At 51.1% G+C, this 20,020-nt stretch overlaps 2 protein-coding genes across 5 annotated transcripts in view; one reads left to right on the top strand and one right to left on the bottom strand.

Moving 5' to 3' along the window:
- The window catches only part of man2b1 (mannosidase, alpha, class 2B, member 1), a 31,908-nt gene extending 18,258 nt beyond the window's left edge, over positions 1–13,650 (top strand). The window contains exons 15-23 of the mRNA XM_056279716.1: positions 1,710–1,830; positions 2,797–2,915; positions 4,994–5,095; positions 5,325–5,412; positions 6,656–6,736; positions 7,025–7,249; positions 7,648–7,797; positions 11,232–11,334; positions 13,179–13,650. Coding sequence (XP_056135691.1) covers positions 1,710–1,830; positions 2,797–2,915; positions 4,994–5,095; positions 5,325–5,412; positions 6,656–6,736; positions 7,025–7,249; positions 7,648–7,797; positions 11,232–11,334; positions 13,179–13,282 — 1,093 coding nt within the window. The 3' untranslated portion in view covers positions 13,283–13,650. The remainder of the gene's footprint in view (positions 1–1,709; positions 1,831–2,796; positions 2,916–4,993; positions 5,096–5,324; positions 5,413–6,655; positions 6,737–7,024; positions 7,250–7,647; positions 7,798–11,231; positions 11,335–13,178) is intronic.
- Positions 13,651–15,449: 1,799 nt separating this feature from the next.
- Positions 15,450–20,020, bottom strand: part of trmt1 (tRNA methyltransferase 1) — a 46,053-nt gene continuing 41,482 nt past the window's right edge. For 3 of the 4 annotated variants that reach the window (XM_056280144.1, XM_056280143.1, XM_056280142.1), the window contains exons 15-16: positions 18,505–18,619; positions 15,450–15,776 (exon numbers count right to left, since the gene is read on the bottom strand). In XM_056280144.1, coding sequence (XP_056136119.1) covers positions 15,702–15,776; positions 18,505–18,619 — 190 coding nt within the window. In that variant the 3' untranslated portion in view covers positions 15,450–15,701. Of the gene's footprint in view, positions 15,777–18,504; positions 18,620–20,020 lie in introns of those variants that run through there. The other variant, XM_056280145.1, reaches the window with a different exon arrangement.

Below are 20,020 nucleotides of genomic sequence, written 5' to 3' on the forward strand. Positions count from 1 at the left end.
TCCTCCCGTATCGTATACGTCCGGACCATGGCGTCAGCTGGTACATAATACTAACTGGCATCAACTTACCGACGCGGTAGGACGAACACTGCCGCAGGGGTAAACATGTACTTGTTGGAAACGGCTCAAACGGGGGAAAAGACTGAAATGTGATGCCAGTGTGGCGATGCTCCTGGACAGACGGTCCGTATTACTGCAGAGCAGCGTTGTGAGGTAGCTTGTAATCCATTACAAACTAGATTAGATTACATCAAGGACCGGCTCTGAGCCCTTTCTTGTTGGCAACGGTGATGGACAGGTTGACGGACGAGATCAGGCAGGAGTCTCCGTGGACTATGATGTTTGCGGATGACATTATGATCTGTAGTGAGAGGAGGGTGCAGGTGGAGGAGAGCCTGGAGAGGTGGAGGTATGCACTGGAGAGAAGAGGAATGAAAGTCAGTAGGAGCAAGACGGAATACATGAAGGAGAGGGAGGACAGCGGAGTGGTGAGGATATAAAGAGTAGAGGTGGTGAAGGTGGATGAGTTTAAATACTTGGGGTCGGGGGCGTCCGGGTAGCGTAGCGGTCTATTCTGTCCCCTACCAACACGGGGATCGCCGGTTCGAATCCCCGTGTTGCCTCCGGCTTGGTCGGGCATCCCTACAGACACAATTGGCCGTGTCTGCGGGTGGGAAGCCGGATGTGGGTGCGTGTCCTGGTCGCTGCACTGGTGCCCCCTCTGGACGGTTGGGGCGCCTGTTCGAGGGGGAGGGAGAACTGGGGGGAATAGCGTGATCCTCCCACGTGCTACATCCCCCTGGAGAAACTCCTCACTGACCGGTGAAAAGAAGTGGCTGGTGACTCCACGTGTATCGGAGGAGGCTTGTGGTAGTCTGCAGCCCTCCCCGGATCGACAGAGGGGGTGGAGCAGCAACTGGGACAGCTAGGAAGAGTGGGGTAATTGGCCAAGTACAATTCCCCCCCCCCACCCTTTTTCTTCCAATTTTACTTGGCTAATTACCCCACTCTTCCGAGCCGTCCCGGTCGCTGCTCCATCCCCTCTGCTGATCCGGGGAGGGCTGCAGACTACCACATGCCTCCTCCAATACACGTGGAGTCGCCAGCCGCCTCCTTTCACCTGACAGTGAGCAGTTTCACCAGGGGGACGTAGTGCATGGGAGGATCACGCTATTTCCCCCCAGTTTCCTCCTGAACTGAACCAGAGGAGGCGCTAGTGCAGCGACCAGGACACATACCCACATCCAGCTTCCCACCCGCAGACACAGCCAACTGCATCTGCAGGGACGCCTGACCAAGCCAGAGGCAACATGGGGGCTCGAACCGGCGATCCCCCTGTTGGTAGGCAACGGAATAGACCACTACGCTACCCGGACGCCCACATCGAATAGGTTTTTATAGCAGCACTTGAACTGTCGTGTGCTATGAAGACGGCATGGATGCTGATCTGTATACTGCATGAAAGCAATACAAACTGCAGCCTGCGTCACCGTCAGGCTTTCAGTAGGGAGGCAAGAGAAGAAGAGAACTGGAAACAACAGGAAGGCAGGAGAAGAAGAGAACTGGAAACAACAGGAAGGCAGGAGAAGAAGAGAACCGAAAAGATTTATTTATTTATTTATTCGTAGGGCCCCAGTACCAGCAGTCAGTGGGTGTTTAATAGATAAAAGTGACCGTGGTTCTGCTAATGTGTGTGTTGTTTCCTTCAGGTACAATGCCAGCGATGGTTACAACGCACACAGCAACCAGCCTTCGGGAGCTTACATCTTCAGGCCGAACTCCTCCACCCCCTTCGTCATCAGCTGGATCGCCAAGACGGAGACGATCAAGGTGATAACATGTGCTTCAGTCACGGAGAGGCTCTGTTCTCCTTTCAGTGTCCCAACAACATCCCTTTGCAGCCTTCTTAGAAGAAAAATCACCCCCCCCCCCCCTTTTCACCCAAATTGTACTTGGCCAATTACCCCACGTTTCCGTGCCGTCCCGGTCTCTGCTCCACCCTCTCTGCCGATCCGGGGAGGGCTGCAGACTACCACATGCCTCCTCCCATACATGTGGAGTCGCCAGCCGCTTCTTTTCCCCTGATAGTGAGGAGTTTCACTAGGGGGACGTAGCGCGTGGGAGGGTCACGCTATCCCCCCCCCCCACACACACACACACAAACAGGCGCCCTGACCAACTGGAGGAGGCGCTAGTGCAGCGACCAGGACCCATACCCACATCCGGCTTCCCACCCGCAGACACGGCCCATCGTGTCTGTAGGGACGCCCGACCAAGCCGGAGGTAACACGGGGATTCAAACCGGTGATCCCCGTGTTGGTAGGCAACCGAATAGACCGGCACGCCACCCGGACGCCCCGTAGAAAAAGCACTTTTATTCACCACCTTGACACACATTGCAACAGGAGTTTAACTTTTCCATATATATCCTCAAGTGAGAGTTACACAAAACGCTCATCCACACACAAAGCGATGCTCATAGGCGCCCCTCAAAGTAGCCCGCGGTCTGGGGTCCAGCGCTGTTGGCGAGTCCGCGGATGTACGAATATAGAAAATAAACACATAAAAGTAAATGAACAGAATTTGAAGCCGAAAGCGCAGTAAAGTGACATCATAGCCGAGGATCTGGAGGAATAATTACACTCATGAAGTGGAAGAAATTGTAGAAGAACAAAAAAAACCCCCAACAACTTATCTCCTGCCCCCCTCTTCTCTTTCCTTCCTTGTCCTCCCCAATCATCACCCCTCTCCCACTCGCTCCCATCTTCACTCCCTCCCCATCCTACCCCTCCCCAGACTCCTGTAGTCCAGGAGGTGAGGCAGTGGTTCAGTCCCTGGGTGTCTCAGGTGGTCCGTCTCTATGCTGACAGCAAGGCCCTGGAGCTGGAGTGGACTGTGGGACCCCTGCCCATCGAGTGAGTAGATGCTCGCCCAGGTCCTTCACGCCTTTAAAGGTACAACCACTTCTGCAGTGACCAGTAGGGGTCGCAACGGCATAGGCAGCCGTCCCTTTGAGCGACGGTGGCCTGCGGGTGACACAATTAACGCAAATAGCAGCGCACAATTTCGCAATCTAACAAACACAGCGTGTGTTGTGTTTGATGAGTGTGTGTGTTGTGTGTGTGTGTGTCCTCCTGGATCGCCACCTCGCCGTGGCGGAGAAGCTTGCGTGTACTGACGGTCCCGAGAGCTATGGCGTCCGGAGCTTGGCGATAGGCGGATAGGTCAAGGGGGAGGTTCCACGTGAAGCGCGATCCAACAACGACCTCAACGGTGGGACTGGTGGAAGATGTCTGCAGGTCACAATGGTGATGAAGGCTGCTGCAGAGGGTGATGATGATGATGATGATGATGATGGTCCCCAGTCGTCTTGGTTCTCCATGCCGTTGGACTCTACACGTCGCGTAAAAAGCTGTCACGCACAGGCGTCCTCCCGTTATGCAGCTCCAGGATAAACCTCTACACCCACCTGAAGACCCAGAGGCACCTGAAGACCCAGAGGGACCTGAAGACCCAGAGGGAGGACGGTCATACGCGACCCCGAGTGACTGCCGATGTGTTGTGTTCGTGTGTGTGTTGTGTTTGTTGGGTGTGCGAGCAAGCAAGCACTTGTTTCAGTGGATGTGGGAGTTTGCTCTTTTTTTTATGTAATTCTATTTATTTAGGACCCCCCCCCCCCTTTTCTCCCCAATGACCCCACTCTTCCGAGCCGTCCTGGTCGCTGCTCCACCCCCTCCGCCGATCCGGGGAGGGCTGCAGACTACCACATGCCTCCTCCCATACATGTGGAGTCGCCAGCCGCTTCTTTTCACCTGGCAGTGAGGAGTTTCGCCAGGGGGGATGTAACGCGTGGGAGGATCACGGTATTCCCCACAGTCCCCCCCCCTCCCCAACAGTGGCCCCGACCGACCAGAGGAGGCGCTAGTGCAGCGACCAGGACACAAGCAAGCCGGAGGTAACACGGGGACTCGAGCTGGTGATCCCCGTGGTGGTAGGCGACCACATGGACCGCCACGCCACCTGGACGCCCCTATATAGTTTTATTTCAGAAAAAATCAGATGATTGTCCCTCACACCTCCCGTCACATCTCCCATCACACCTCCCTTCACACCTCCCGTCACATCTCCCGTCACATCTCCCATCACACCTCCCGTCACACCTCCCATCACACCTCCCGTCACACCTTCCGTCACATCTCCCGTCACACCTCCCTTCACACCTCGCTTCACACCTCCCATCACACCTCCCGTCACACCTCCCGTCACACCTTCCGTCACATCTCCCGTCACATCTCCCATCACACCTCCCGTCACATCTCCCGTCACATCTCCCGTCACACCTCCCGTCACACCTCCCGTCACACCTCCCGTCACACCTTCCGTCACATCTCCCGTCACATCTCCCGTCACACCTCCCGTCACATCTCCCGTCACATCTCCCGTCACATCTCCCGTCACACCTCCCGTCACACCTCCCGTCACACCTCCCGTCACACCTTCCGTCACATCTCCCGTCACATCTCCCGTCACACCTCCCGTCACATCTCCCGTCACATCTCCCGTCACATCTCCCGTCACACCTCCCTTCACACCTCGTGTCACACCTCCCGTCACACCTCCCGTCACACCTCCCGTCACACCTCCCGTCACACCTCCCTTCACACCTCCCGTCACATCTCCCGTCACACCTCCCGTCACACCTCCCTTCACACCTCCCGTCACACCTCCCTTCACACCTCCCGTCACACCTCCCTTCACACCTCCCGTCACATCTCCCGTCACACCTCCCTTCACACCTCGTGTCACACCTCCCGTCACATCTCCCGTCACACCTCCCGTCACACCTCCCGTCACACCTCCCGTCACACCTTCCGTCACACCTCCCTTCACACCTCCCGTCACACCTCCCGTCACACCTCCCATCAGTGTGTTCTATATGTTGTTTCATTAAACAACATTAAAACTCTTTTGTCTGTCTTCTGTGTCCCGTCAGCGATGGCCTGGGGAAGGAGGTGATCACGCGTCTTGACACCAGTATCAAGTCCTCCGGAATCTTCTACACCGACTCCAACGGCAGGGAAGTGCTGCAGAGAGGGTACGCCTGCCATCCACAGCCCGACTCGAACAGCAGGAAGTGAGGAGTCGGCTCCTGTAACACAAATGTCCTCTGCGAGACACATTAGTGATGTGTTTCGTTTAGGGCTGGTGGAGCAGAAGGCGGCACAGAAGTTACGAGGCGTTGAGTTGGACGCCCGTGTGTTTGTGTGTTTGTGTGTGTTTGTGTGTGCGTGTGGACTCATCTTGTCATGTTTTGTTTCCAACAGGAAAGACTTCCGCCCCACATGGGACCTGAAACAGACAGAGCCTATCGCCGGAAACTATTACCCCGTCAACTCCCGTGCTTACATTAAGGTGTGTGTGTGTGTGTGTGTGTGTTTGTGTGTGTGTGTGTGTGTGTGTGTGTGGATGGAGAGATGGTTTCCAGATTGACACATCTATTGGACAACTTACTTCTGATTGTGTTATTTTGACAAGGGTATGAAATGTATAGAAGAAAACGAGTCTAAAACACTCCCAAGGTCTTATTGAAAGTTGTTGTTGTCATTATTATTAATTTGAATTTACTTGGCTAAATATTCAGAATCAGAATCTGAATACTTTATTCACCCCGAGGGGGAATATTATTATTCATTTTATATTGGAGCGGCACGGTGGCGCAGTGGTTAGCGCGGTCGCCTCACAGCAAGAAGGTCCTTGGTTCGAGCCCCGGGGTAGTCCAACCTTGGGGGGGGGTCGTCCCGGGTTGTCCTCTGTGTGGAGTTTGCATGTTCTCCCCGTGTCTGTGTGGGTTTCCTCCCACAGTCCAAAGACATGGAGGTCAGGTGAATCGGCTGTACTAAATTGTCTCTAGGCATGAATGTCCAGGGTGTCTCCCCACCTGCCACCCAGTGACTGCTGTGATAGACTCCAGCCCGACCCTGAGAGCAGGATAAGCGGTTTGGATAATGGATGGATGGATTTTATATTGGATGTTATTTGAGGCAGACTATTGCTAATGTGGTCCTTTTTAAACAGCATACTTTATAAACATGTCATAAGTAATAGTATTGTGGCTTAATTTGCTGCGTTTTTGGCACATGGAAACCTTCGATCCAACTCAGTCACTGGGCGGCAGGTGGGGAGACATCCTGGACTGGCCGCCGTGCCAACACACACACACACACATTCATGCCTAGGGACAATGTAGTACAGCCGATTCACCTGACCTACATGTCTTTGGACTCTGGGAGGAAACTGGAGCATCCGGAGAAAACCCACACAGTCACGGGGAGAACATCCAAACTCCACACAGAGGACGACCCGGGACGACCCTAAAGGTTGGACTATCCTGGGGCTCGAACCCAGGACCTTTTTGCTGTGAGGCGACCATGCTAACCACTGCGCCGCCTAGCAAGGACACATTCTTCCAAAATGAACATGCATTGTTTTGGAATGAAACTTTTGGTATGTTAGGATATCTGAGGTCAATGTGTTGCCAATGTCTACCGGTTCACTGTGTGTGTGTGTGTGTGTGTGTGTGTGTGTGTGTGTGTGTGTGTGTGTGTGTGTGTGTGTGTGTGTGTGTGTGTGTGTGTGTGTGTGTGTATCTTTTCAGGATGAGAGTGACCAGCTGACAGTTGTGACGGATCGGTCTCAGGGAGGAGGCAGCATCCAGAACGGCTCCTTGGAGATCATGGTGACACACATACACCCATCAAACATGCACACACACAAAGTCGCACACACACACACACACACAGCTAAGCTGCCTTTGTAAATGGAAGATGTGCTTTAAATTTAAAGTAAAATACTACATGTATTCTCAGGCACTTGAGCTTCGATACGGCCAAGTGGCAAGATGCGCACACATATACTTTTGCTTTTACATTGTTCCCCACTCAGTGCATACAGACACACACACACACACACACACACACACACAGACACACACCAGTCTCACTCTCTCGTATTACCTTTTCATCAGCTCCATCGCCGACTACTGTACGACGACGTGCGGGGAGTGGGCGAGCCCCTCAACGAGACCTCCAACGAATACCCGGAGGGCCTGGTGGTCCGCGGCAAGCTGCTGCTCTCCCTCAACCCCCCCGAGAGCGCGGCTGACACACACCGCCCCCTGGCCCAGCAGGTGGTACTGCAGCCACTGCTGACTTTCACAGACGGAGACCTGCAGTCCGACACTAGACTGGAGGTGGGGTTGGGAGGAAGATGATGGATGGATGGATGGATGAGTTGGAAAGGCAAACTGATGCATGGGGATAGAGATGGGTGGTTGGATATTAAATGAATGGAAAGATGGATGAGTCGGTTGCTCTATCAAATAATGGATGGTAGATGGATGGATCGACGGATGGAATAATTTCTGAACTGATCCTGGATTAAAAGGGAGAGGAGTGGCTGAGATACGGAGACCAACAGAATATTGTAGGAATGTCCCCACATGAACATAAAGGAATCACCCTGATTAGGAGAATGATGTAACCAGAACTGAACAGCTTTACCATATTTTTTTTAACTTTTGTCTCGTTCTGTTTTATCTGTGTAGTTAGATCTCTCTTTTTCTCTCCTCCCCATTACGGTCCTCTGTAGTTCTCTGGTCTCCAGGCTGTGCTGCCCCCTGCTGTTCACCTGCTGACGGTGTCCCAGTGGGACAGAGACTTGGTGTTGCTGCGGCTGGAGCACCAGTTCCAGAGCTGGGAGAGCAAGATGCACTCCCAGCCAGTTACGGTTAACTTGCAGGTTAGTCTCTCTCTCGGTCTCTCTCTGTCTTTTTGATTTTACACTGACTCTGCTGTTGCCAACATAAAGTTCAAAATGTTGCTGGTGGCATTCTAGAGAGTTCCACAAACTGCTTGACTTACCTGTAAATCCATTTTACATGCACATTCCAGCGCAGCACAGCGGTGCAGTGGTTAGCGCGGTCGCCTCACAGCACGAAGGTTCTGGGTTCGAGCCCCGGGGTAGTCCAACCTTGGGGGTCGTCCCAGGTCATCCTCTGTGTGGAGTTTGCATGTTCTCCCCGTGTCTGCGTGGGTTTTCTCTGGGGGCTCCGGTTTCCTCCCACAGTCCAAAGACATGTAGGTCAGGTGACTCGGCCGTACTAAATTGTCCCTAGGGGTGAATGTGTGGGCCCTGTGATGGACTGGTGGCCTGTCCAGGGTGTCTCCCCGCCGGCCGCCCACTGACTGCTGGGATAGGCTCCAGCATCCCCCGCGACCCTGAGAGCAGGCTAAGCGGTTTGGATGATGGATGGATGGATGCACATTCTAGCTCGACCTCTGTGTTCTACCTCTGGTGGTCTACCTGCACCCTCTACCAAAGGGACAAGCTCTATTTTCAGACTCCCAAACCCAAAATGGTGGAATGAATTCCTGGTTGTCTATCAAGAGTTGCTGACTCACTTCCTTCCTTCCAAGAAAGTCTACTTTAATCCTTGAAATGAAAATGAAGCTGGCGCCGGCTGGTACTTCTGTGCCAGTCCTTAATTAAATACCACTACTATGGGTGTCCGCTGCTGAGCCCTCTCTACTCGCTGTCGACAGCATAATTTGCCCGTTTCCTGAATTGCGGTGGTGTACATCTACGTCGTACTCTGATTCTGCGGTTTGCCGCCTCTCGATGCTCAAGGCACACTCGCACTAAATGCACTCGACTTGACGTGCACCCTCGGCTGGAGTATGATTAATGCCAAGTGCTCTACGATGCTGGTTGGTCACATCTGTCTAATCGCTGGTTCTCGTGAGTTGCTTTGGACAAAACCGTCTGTCAAACGAGTGAATGTAACCCAACAACCTACTCCCTCTGTGTCACCCTGTAGGCTAAACACGCACACAAACGGCAGTACACACTTTGATAGCTACACTTGTGGAAGCCATAAAATGGCTCCGTCTCAAACTGTAGACTTGTGGTTTTTAACCTAGTCCTCAGGGAGAACGGCATGTCTGGTTTTCTGTTGCAGCAGGTTTTCCCGGCCATCTCTTCGCCCGAGACAGCGCGCTGTCACACTGCATACTGCAAAGTCAGAGCACGCGGTGAATGCGTACTGTGTTTATACTGTATAGACTGACGGTTATTGAGGTTGGGACTATCTGAGTACCATTTCGAATGCAGTCTTGGCACATTTCCGAATGACTCACGATGTTTTCATCTGTCACCGAGCTGCATCGACAGCAATTAGAGCAAAAATGGCAAAATCAATTGGATTGTTGTTGCAGATTTACCTCGAGGTAATTATCCCAGCCGGCCATTTGGCTGCGACTTCCAGAGAGAGGGGACGTCCACCTCTTGTGACAGAGCTCTTTATTAGCGATTGTTCACAGCCAAACACACACTGCATTTAAACTCACGGTTCCTCTCGTCTCACAAGTGTAGAAGAATTGATTTTTTTCCCCCGACCCGTTTAAACACCTCATTTCTCAAACAGATTTAGAGAAGATGACTTTGTGAGATGACTTTGTGGTGGTGCAGTGGTTAGCACGGTGACCTCACAAGCAAGAAGGTCCTGGGTTTGAGCCCCGGGGTAGTCCATCCTTGGGGGTCGTCCCGGGTCGTCCTGTGTGGCGTTTGCATGTTCTCCCCGTGTCTGCATGGGTTTCCTCCGGGTGCTCCGGTTTCCTCCCACAGCCCAAACACATGTAGGTCAGGTGAGTCGGCCGTACTAAATTGTCCCTAGGTGTGAATGTGTGTGTGTGATGGCCTGGCGGCCTGTCCAGGGTGTCTCCCCACCTGCCGCCCAATGACTGCTGGGATAGGCTCCAGCATCCCGCGACCCCAGTTGGGATAAGCGGCTCGGATCATGGATGGATGGGTTTAGAGAAGACGACTTTGTGAGAACGACTTAAATCGCCACGGACAATAAATGTGTACAAACAATGATTATCCATTTAGACTTACTACCTAGAGTTGATTTAAATGGTTTCACCCATAAAGAATAAAGCGGGTTGCCATCTGTGTAAGTGCCTGATCAGCCCAGAATGGTCAAACAGCGACGGCTCGTCACAGGGAAAGACAATTGACAGATGGTATGCAACTACAGTGTATTGTGGGGCATCTGCATCTATTAGGGCACTCAAGTTGCATACTCCCTGTGAACGGAGTATGCATCGGCGCATTTCTCGTGTTGACACAATCCGCGTGCTACACAATGTGAACGCATTACACACTCGCAACGTCACTATGAGTTATGTGCAGTTTTGGACATAGCCGGGGAAGCTTCAGAACTGGGACAACAGGTGAATTTAATTAACTGTTTAACTGGTAGCTAACCAGCAGTACTGGTACCTTCAGTTCCGCTTCCGGTGTGGCAAGATGGCGGCGCGAATCCACGTTTGCGGCCTCACCCAGTACCGTCCATGCAGGGTCTTTGTCCACGTCTAAGTTTGTCTTCGTTTGATGGCTGGGAGAGCTGGCGCTAGGTCGGCTGGGAGAGCTTTGTCTGCTGCGTCCTGTGGGCCCACGGACCACAGCCTTGCCCGGAGCTGCACCCGAAGAGGTAACACCGAGAGCAGTCTGACAGGACGCAGAAGCGGGGCAGGCTAAGCTAACTGCTAGCTCATGCAGACCGGCAGTTCTGATAACACCGAGGGCGGTCTGGCGGCGACCTCGCCTAGCCTTGGCTGTGTTTTTAGGGTCATCGTGTGGAGTGCAGGAAGGCGTGTCGAAGGTGAGCTGTGCCGGAAGAGGAAGCGGAGCAGGCTAAGCTAACTGCTAGCTCATGCAGACCGGCAGTTCTGATAACACCGAGGGCGGTCTGGCGGCGACCTCGCCTAGCCTTGGCTGTGTTTTTAGGGTCATCGTGTGGAGTGCAGGAAGGCGTGTCGAAGGTGAGCTGTGCCGGAAGAGGAAGCGGAGCAGGCTAAGCTAACTGCTAGCCCATGCAGACTGGCTAGTTCCAACAGTCATCCTGGCTGGCGTTCGTTCTCCTGGACAGTGATTTTTTTTTTGTTTAGTTTTGATTTTTGTGTTAGTTTGGATATATGTGTTTGTGTTTTTGTCTTTGTGTTGCACTGCTGTGGGAGGGGCAATGTTTCGTTTCATTTCTTGTGCACAAGTGCATGAAATGAAATAAAGTGTTTCTGATTCACTTATGAAGTTCTAAAACTCGCACTAATTGTGGTATGTTAGTATACACACATATCTCTGTAACACCCCCCTGTCACCTCTTGGCTGTGTAGAAGCTGTTCTCCACCATGGAGGTGTTGGGCTTCTCGGAGACGAACCTCTCAGCCAATCAGTGGAAGGACGAAATGACACGCCTGGACTGGAGACCACAGACAGGTACGGGACACCGTGGCTGCAGTAAATGCACCACTGCAGCGCTCAACATGTGGAAATTAAATTTGGGCAGCAGGGTGGGAGAAAGAGGGAGGCCCCCCCCTTAACTAGAAGACTCGGATTGAAGCCCTTGAGCAAGGCACTGTGTCTCTCCTGCCATCTCCAAGAAGGGGCTCCATCCTTTGATGCAATATATTCAATAGTGTTCTATCCCAAGTTTCAGGCTTTTATTACCCAGCCCTTAGAAATCATTAAAATTCAATTTCATCCAATGCGTCCAACAACTGCAATTAGAGCGACTATGAGGAGTTGATTTACCCCTCCATCGGTCTGCATTTAACTTTGATACCCGCTCTATGACCAACACTATCAAACGAGACCATCAGCGAGAATATTAGACGTTTCTTTTTTTGGGGGGGGGTTCCCCTCCTTTTTTTTCTCCCCAATTGTATCCAGCCAGTTACGCCTTACCCCACTCTTCTGAGCCGTCCCGGTCGCTGCTCCACCCCCTCTGATCCAGGGAGGGCTGCAGACTACCACATGCCTCCTCCCATACATGTGGAGTCGCCAGCCGCTTCTTTTCCCCTGACAGTGAGGAGTTTCACCAGGGGGACGTGCGGGAGGATCGCGCTATTCCCCCGAGTTCCCCCTCCCCCCTGAACAGGCGCCCCGGCCGACCAGAGGAGGCGCTAGTGCAGCGACCAGCACACATACCCACATCCGGCTTCCCACCCACAGACATGGCCAATTGTGTCTGTAGGGATGCCCGACCAAGCCGGAGGTAACACGGGGATTCAAACCACCGATCCCCGTGTTGGTAGGCAACGGAATGGACCGCTACGCCCCCCCGGACGCCCATAATATCAGATATTTCTATATAATTTCTCTAAATGCTCGTCTCCCGTGTCGGATTCCCTGCAAAGTCTGATGAAGTGATTTACGGCACACAGACGGGCTACACGGCCACAGTTAGAGCTGCATGACCTCATCACTATAGCTCGCAAACAGCTGTTTTTCCAAAACAACACTACACGTCTCACTCCTCTCCTCAAAACGAACGCACAACCTACCCAAGGGTCGTTTTTCGGTGAAACACACCGCTTGTTGTAATACATTTTATTTAAACAGATGACGGCAAAAATACTACTCGGGGGGGGGGGGGGGCATCGGTGTGGCGTAGCGGTCTATTTCGTTGCCTACGAACACGGGGATCGGTGGTTTGAATCCCCGTGTTACCTCCGGCTTGGTCGGGCGTCCCTACAGACACAATTGGCCATGTCTGTGGGTGGGAAGCCGGATGTGGGTGTGTGTCTTGGTCGCTGCACTAGCGCCTCCTCTGGTCGGTCGGGGCGCCTGTTCAGGGGGGAGGGGGAACGGGGGAATAGCGTGATCCTCCCACGCGCTACGTCCCCCTGGTGAAACTCCTCACTGTCAGGTGAAAAGAAGCGGCTGGCGACTCCACGTGTATGGGAGGAGGCATGTGGTTGTCTGCAGCCCTCCCCGGATCGGCAGAGGGGGTGGAGCAGAGACCGGGACGGCTCGGAAGAGTGGGGTAATTGGGGAGAAAAGGGGGGGGGGGTCCAAACAGAAAAATACTACTCGGTTAAATTAAAACCTTTTCTGGGTGAAATTGTCGGTCTTAAGGCCTGTTTTAAAGGAGGGAGTCCAGGAGGGAGTTCCAGACACGGGGGTCGCGGCAGGGGTGTCCACAGGAGTGTAAAAAGTCAACAAAAACTCCTCACAGCAGCTTAATTTTTTGATTTCAATGAATTAAATATATCCTCGAACATTTAGGATTAACATTTTCCTGTGTATGACTATTTTTTTTCCCCATTTGATGTGCACAGACGACGTGCCCCTGCTAAAGCCATTGGGGGACCCCTCCATATGGGAAGTGACTTTAAAGCCCATGGAGATCCGCACCTTCCTTCTGCGAGTCAGCCACAGATAGCCCAGACCGGGCCTGGGATTCAAGGACGGCGAGACAGTAAGATGTATGGACACTTCTCGGTCGGGGTGAGAGCTTCTGCACTGCCAGTATATAGGACCCCTACACTGACAACATCGCCAGTGGTAATATCCCCAAACCCCTTCAGAGATTCATGAGGGAGATCTCAAATTCCCATTTGAGAACATGCAAACTTCACACAGAGGATGACCTGGGACGACCCCCAAGGGTGGACAACCCCCGGGGCTCGAACCCAGGACCTTCTCACTGTGAGGCGACGGCGCTAACCACTGCACCACCGTTCCACTAATTGTCTTTATTTCCCTCCCAAATCTGTTACTGGCCAAGACTTTTTTTTTCCTCTTCAAATCATTTTTCAACCCGAGATCATCCCAGTTTCCTCCATCTAGAACGATTTATTTGCTTGCGCAGATCAAAATATTTATATGCCATCACGTCACCAGTTGGCAGCTACGCTCCGTTTCTGCTGTGTTTATTTGCAAGCTTGCGTCCTGCCCAGCCTGTCAGGAAGTTTTACGGCTGATTCTTCAGACTAATGGATCCTGATAGTAAACAGTCCCCCTACGTATTATATCTAATGGGGCAAACCACTTGAGGGGCCGTTACGCGGGAGAGGAAGCCACGTGTGAGCTGACGTCCACCCGTTTCTTTTTTTAAAGTAGTTACGGTCTGACATGAACCATGGAGGAGGTGACTTTGAGTCTTCTGGCTGATGTCGAGGCAGCTTTTAAACAATCACATCAGCAAATAATCACTTATATTAGAAACGGACTGAATGTTGTTGAAATTCCCAGGTTGTGTTAACGGCCCTGGTCGTTGTGTTGTTTTCTACAGTTAACATGAAAATGGCGAGAACCGGGTTGTCTCCGCCTGGACAACAGGGACATTAACGGCACATTTGACAATTAAAGTTAATTGTACTTTCTCTCATTTGAAACGCTATTTTGCTGAAACTGCCTTTTTGCACCGGAGATGTTACTCGGCCCCACGGGAGGAAGGTGCACGCTGTTTGTGGGGGGGGTCAAGAATCACTCTCTGCTCAAACGTTTATCTATACTTTCACATAGAAGCAGAAAAAAACGTTCTTAGTTTCTTTTATTAACCGGCATCCAGGTGGCGTGGCGGTCTATTCCGTTGGCTACCAACACGGGGATCGCCGGTTCGAATCCCCGTGTTACCCTCGGCTTGGTCGGGCATCCCTAACAGACACAATTGGCCGTGTCTGTGGGTGGGAAGCCGGATGTGGGTATGTGTCATGGTCGCTGCACTAGCGCCTCCTCTGGTGGGTCGGGGCACCTATTCAGGGGGGAGGGGAAACTGGGGGGAATAGCGTGATCCTCCCACGCGCTACGTCCCCCTGGTGAAACTCCTCACTGTCGGGTGAAAAGAAGCAGCTGGCGACTCCACATGTAAGTATCAGTGGAGGCATGTGGTAGTCTGCAGCCCTCCCCGGATCGGCAGAGGGGGAGAAGCAGCAACCGGGATGGTACAATTGGGGGAGAAAAAGGGGAGGGGGGGGGAATCCAAGAAAAAAACGTTTCTTCTATGGACCTGTTGCCAGTTTTTGTAACGTGTATGCGGCCGGCTTGAGTAACTGGACAATCTGTGCAATGGCAGCAATATGTTGACTTTCCTGTGCCTACATGTGTACATACCTTTTATAATGAACTGTTGATCTGAGCTGCTGATATTAAAACTGCAGTCACCTGCAACTTTGTGTTATGTGTCATTTTATCAATGTACTGATGCATACCTGCGCACTTTGAGTTGAGTCGATTCTGCAGGCATCCATTATCCAAGCCGCTTATCCGAAGTTGGGTCGCAGGATGCAGGAGCCTATCCCAGCAGTCATTGGGCGGCAGGCGGGGAGACACCCTGGATGAGCCGCCAGTCCGTCACAGGGCCGACACACACAGCTAATTCACCTGACTTACATGTCTTTGGACTGTGGGAGGAAACCCACACAGACACGGGGAGAACACGCAAACTCCACGCAAGAGGATGACCCGGGACGACCCACCAAGGTTGTATGACCCCGGGGTTCGAACCCAGGACCTTCTTGCTGCGAGACAACCGCGCTAGCCACTGCACCACCGTACTGCTGGTAGCAAATCTATTGTTGGTTAAAAAAAAAAACAACATTTAGAGCTGCAATAGGATTTTATTTGACTTTCAAAACGGTCAAAACATAAGACAACTAAAACATTATGCTTTTCCTCAAGGCGGTCTTGAAGACGTGTATATTTTCAATGCAGGCCTTTAGTTGCATGCATTTGACTATCTCAAAAAAAAATTTTCATTCAGGAATATTGTATTATTCTGACTTCACACAACCTGTACATGAATCAAGTCCTCAAAGAAGACCTATGAGAAGGGGGGAGGGGGGGGGGCGGTGGGAGATTCACTGCATCTTTTCTCCATCCGTCAGCTCCAAGTCATGGGAGTAGCAGCATTTGTCTCCGTGGGTGCAGGTGCCCTGGAGGAGAAAGAGAGCACAGAGCTGACACAATGGTGCAGTGATGGAGACGGTCGGGGTATTCAGAGGGGTTGGTGTGCTCCATTTGACCAGTTTCACTGATTTTTCAGAACAATGCAACCCGCTCACAGCAGCCGAACACTGGCGATTTTGTCTAACAGCCACTTTGGCGGCGAATCAATGGCAGTTATGTGCCAAAGTGGCTGACGGCAGTGAGAGATTTACCAGCATTTGGCCGGTGTTAACTCCCCCTGGACAAACCACTTAAGTGTTTTGCTGATATGATTACAGGATTTGTATGTCATGCTATATGCTGTCATGAGATACCAGGGATGCTCAGATACCGATACTGGTATCGGATGTTGGATTGATACTAGGCTATCGGTATCAGATTTTACCCAAGACTAATAGCCGATATCAAACGCCATGAGGTAGATGTCATTAATAAGAGCAAAATGGCTTCATTTACTGCACTTTTGGCACATGGTAGCCTGAATTTCTTAATGGGGGAAAATAACGGAATCTATCTAAATTATTTTGCCCATTGACCCCCAAACTAATGGTTCCAAGTCTGTGCCGTAGCAAAAGTAATGGATCTGACTAGTACTCATCATCAACCTACACTTAAACATTTGTCCAGAGAATCAGTATCGGCAGTGAAAACGTGACATTGGTGCATCTCTATAAGATATATTGAGATTTGAGAGGTACTTTATTGATCCCGGCGGGGAAATTACACCCTGCATTTAACCCATCCTAGCTGTGTAGCGAGGAGCAGTGGGCAGCCGCCGTGCAGCGCCCGGGGACCACCTCCAGTTCATCTTGCCATGCCTCGGTCAGGGGCACAGACAGGAGTATTAACCCTGACAAAAATGTCTTTTTGATGGTGGGGGAAACCGGAGCAACCGGAGAAAACCCACCGCAGGCAAGGGGAGAACATGCAAACTCTACACAGAGGATGACCTGGGATGACCCCCAAGGTTGGACAACCCCGGGGTTTGAACCCAGGACCTTTTTGCTGTGAGACGACAGTGCTAACCACTGCGCCACCTGCTACGACTACTTTCGGCTGTTCCCGTTAGGGGTCGCCACAGCGGATCATCTGTTTCCATCTCTTCCTGTCCTGTCTTCCTCTGCATCTTCCTCTGTCACACCAGCCACCTGCATGTCCTCCCTCACCACATCCATAAACCTCCTCTTTGGCCTTCCTCTTCTCCTCTTCCCTGGCAGCTCCATATTCAGCATCCTTCTCCCAGTATACCCAGCATCTCTCCTCCACACATGTCCAAACCATCTCAATCTTGTCTCTCTTGCTTTGTCTCCAAACTGCTAAAAAAGCCCTAACTGCTGCGCCACCATGCTGCGTTAAATGATAACCCTCACCAAAAAAAAACATACACTACCTTAATATCCATATATCTATCACGCTTTGTTGTTAACTCATCACGGAGTACAACTCCAATTGTCACAATTCAAATAAAAATTATACAAAAATCTGATTAGAGGTGATCACTTTATGCTAATTGCAATGCAATTTATTTCGATTGTTACGTACACATGGATCTTGGTGATGTGATTATTCTGAGAGCTGTGTCTACATGATTCTTAATCACCGTATGCTTCCTGGAAACAACCTATTTACTGCTTCCCCCCATCTTGCTGTTCTTTATTCTATGAAATGGCATCCCTCACTTTATTGCGGTTTAACCCCCCCCCCCCAATTGTACCCGTCTAATTACCCCACTCTTCCAAGCCGTCCCGGTCACTGCTCCACCCCCTCTGCCGATCCAGGGAGGGCTGCAGACTACCACATGCCTCCTCCGATACATGTGGAGTCGCCAGCCGCTTCTTTTTAGCTGACAGTGAGGAGTTTCGCTGGGGGGACGTAGTGCGTGGGAGGATCACGCTATTCCCCCAGTTCCCCCTCCCCCCTGAACAGGCGCCCCGACCGACCAGAGGAGGCGCGAGGTGCTAGTGCAGCGACCAGGACACACACCCACATCCGGTTTCCCACCCACAGACACAGCCAATTGTGTCTGTAGGGACGCCCGACCAAGCCGGAGGTAACACAGGGATTTGAACTGGAGAGCCCCATATTGGTAGGCAACGGAATAGACTGCCATGTCACCCGGACGCCACGGTTTCATTTTTGGGGTTACTACAATCAGATGACGACAGCATTGATTTTAGTATTTATAAAAACTACAAGTAGACAACATCGTCATCAGTTTGTGTCATGGTTGTATAAAACTCCGGACAGTGGATAGAAGATGGCGGCCCATTCATTCACATTAGAGCCTTTCACCCAGTGCACACGGCTGGTATGAGCCATGGCAGCCATGTTGGTTGCCATCCAGGATGTGTGATAGCCTCGATGCACAGTTTCAAAAAACAACAAAAATGTGGGACCATCACGTGCACCGAAAGATTGGGCAAAAATTCAGGGGTCTTAATCAGGTTTCGAATATGCCGATCAAGACTTCCTGCCGATTTTGAAAATTAGTTATAATCCAGTTAGTCAAGAAAATTCTCTATGAGACAGTACAGGCCTGTTTCATGCTATAAGCAATCATCAGCTGATTTATTTAAAATCAAATTAGCTATAGGGAAATTAGTTATAGGTGTTGAAATGACCATTTCAATAATCACAGTATTATTAAGATATCAGTGTGCATGTAGATGCATCTGCTGTTCTCTTCAGCAGTTTCTGGTTAGGAGGAGAACAAACCTTTCTGAATCTCTTGCAGGGATAGTTACTCAGCTGAGAGGAGTCCGTGATCTGGGTCTTCCTCTTATTCTGGAGCCGCTCCCTCTTATCCTGCAAGTTTATCGAGATACCGCCACTAGGGACAATTAAAGAGAAAGAAAGGGAGAGGAAGAAAATGGTGAGACAATAAATCAGATGAAGGCTGGATGGAGAAAGGTAGAGAGAGAGAGCGATGAAGGAGAAACACTTATGTGGCACAGAGGTAAGGCTCATTTTGGTGGCACCGTGGCAGAGGGAAAGAGCTAAAATAAAATGGCAGAAGAGCAGGGGGAGGGGAGGGTATGATGGGCAAGAAATACAGCAACGAAAGAGCGGCAGTGGTGCGAGGTAGAGAAATGGAGGGAGTGGAAAAAAGGGATAGAGCAAAGAGGTAGAGGGGCGACAGCCTAAGTCGAGGGAGAGGGAGGATAAATAAAGAAAACTGCTGTACGGCAGCCTGGTATCACGGCAGTTCGTGAAATAGTCACGACATTTAATCTATTGAGTCATACAGTTGAACTTGGGTCTGTGTTCTCTGCAGACTTTTATTGTTTTGGTCAACCATGTGCACTTCTGGTCCCTCGACAATCCAGAAAAACTTTTCAATTAATATCATCCAATTAAATTCCAATTAAAACAAATACCTCAAGTTCAACCTCATTTTCATATGTATTTAGAACACGATGAAATTGTTGTGCTCTGGCTCTCTGTCTTAACACAAGGGACCGCCATCCTAAAAAAACAGACTATGTACACCGGGGATAGGCAACATGGTCCAGAAAGGTCCGGTGTGGGTGCAGGTCTTTGTTCCAACCAAGCAGTTACACACCTGATTCTATTAGTCAACCAATAGGCTTTGCTAAGGACCTTGATTTGTAGACTCAGGTGTGTAACTCCTTGGTTGGAACAAAGACCTGCACCCACACCGGACCTTTCTGGACCATGTTGCCTATCCCTGATGTACACAGTGAATTCATACATTATATACACTACACAATGACAACAATGTAAGGTGCACATGAGTGCCTCAGCTGTTCGGCAACCTGACTGCCTGTGGAAAGAAACTACTACTGAGATGGATGGTATGTGATTTGATGCTGCAGTAATGCTTATTAGATGGAAGGAGTGAGAACAGAACATGAGCAGGGTGGCTGGTGTCCTTAATGATGTTTTGGGCTGTCCTTTAGCAGCGATTGGTGTAAAAGTTATGAAGTTGTGGTGGTTCCATGCCAATGATTTTTGCTGCTGTCTTTACAGTCCTTTGAAGCAGTCTGCAGTCCTGAGCAGTCAGGTTGCCAAACCACACTGTGAGACAGCCTGTCAAGACACTCTCTGTGGTACTGCCATAAAGTTCATAAGAGTTTTGGTACTCATACCAAAACTCTTGAGACACCTCAGAAAATAGTCTCTGCTGTGCCTTCTTGAGGGTGTAATTGGTGTCAAGAGACCTTGTGAGGGTGTCTGTGATGTGTAAACCGAGAAGTCTAAAACTGTCCAC

This window comes from Lampris incognitus, chromosome 5 (assembly GCF_029633865.1).
Source record: "Lampris incognitus isolate fLamInc1 chromosome 5, fLamInc1.hap2, whole genome shotgun sequence".
Classification (NCBI taxonomy): domain Eukaryota; kingdom Metazoa; phylum Chordata; class Actinopteri; order Lampriformes; family Lampridae; genus Lampris; species Lampris incognitus.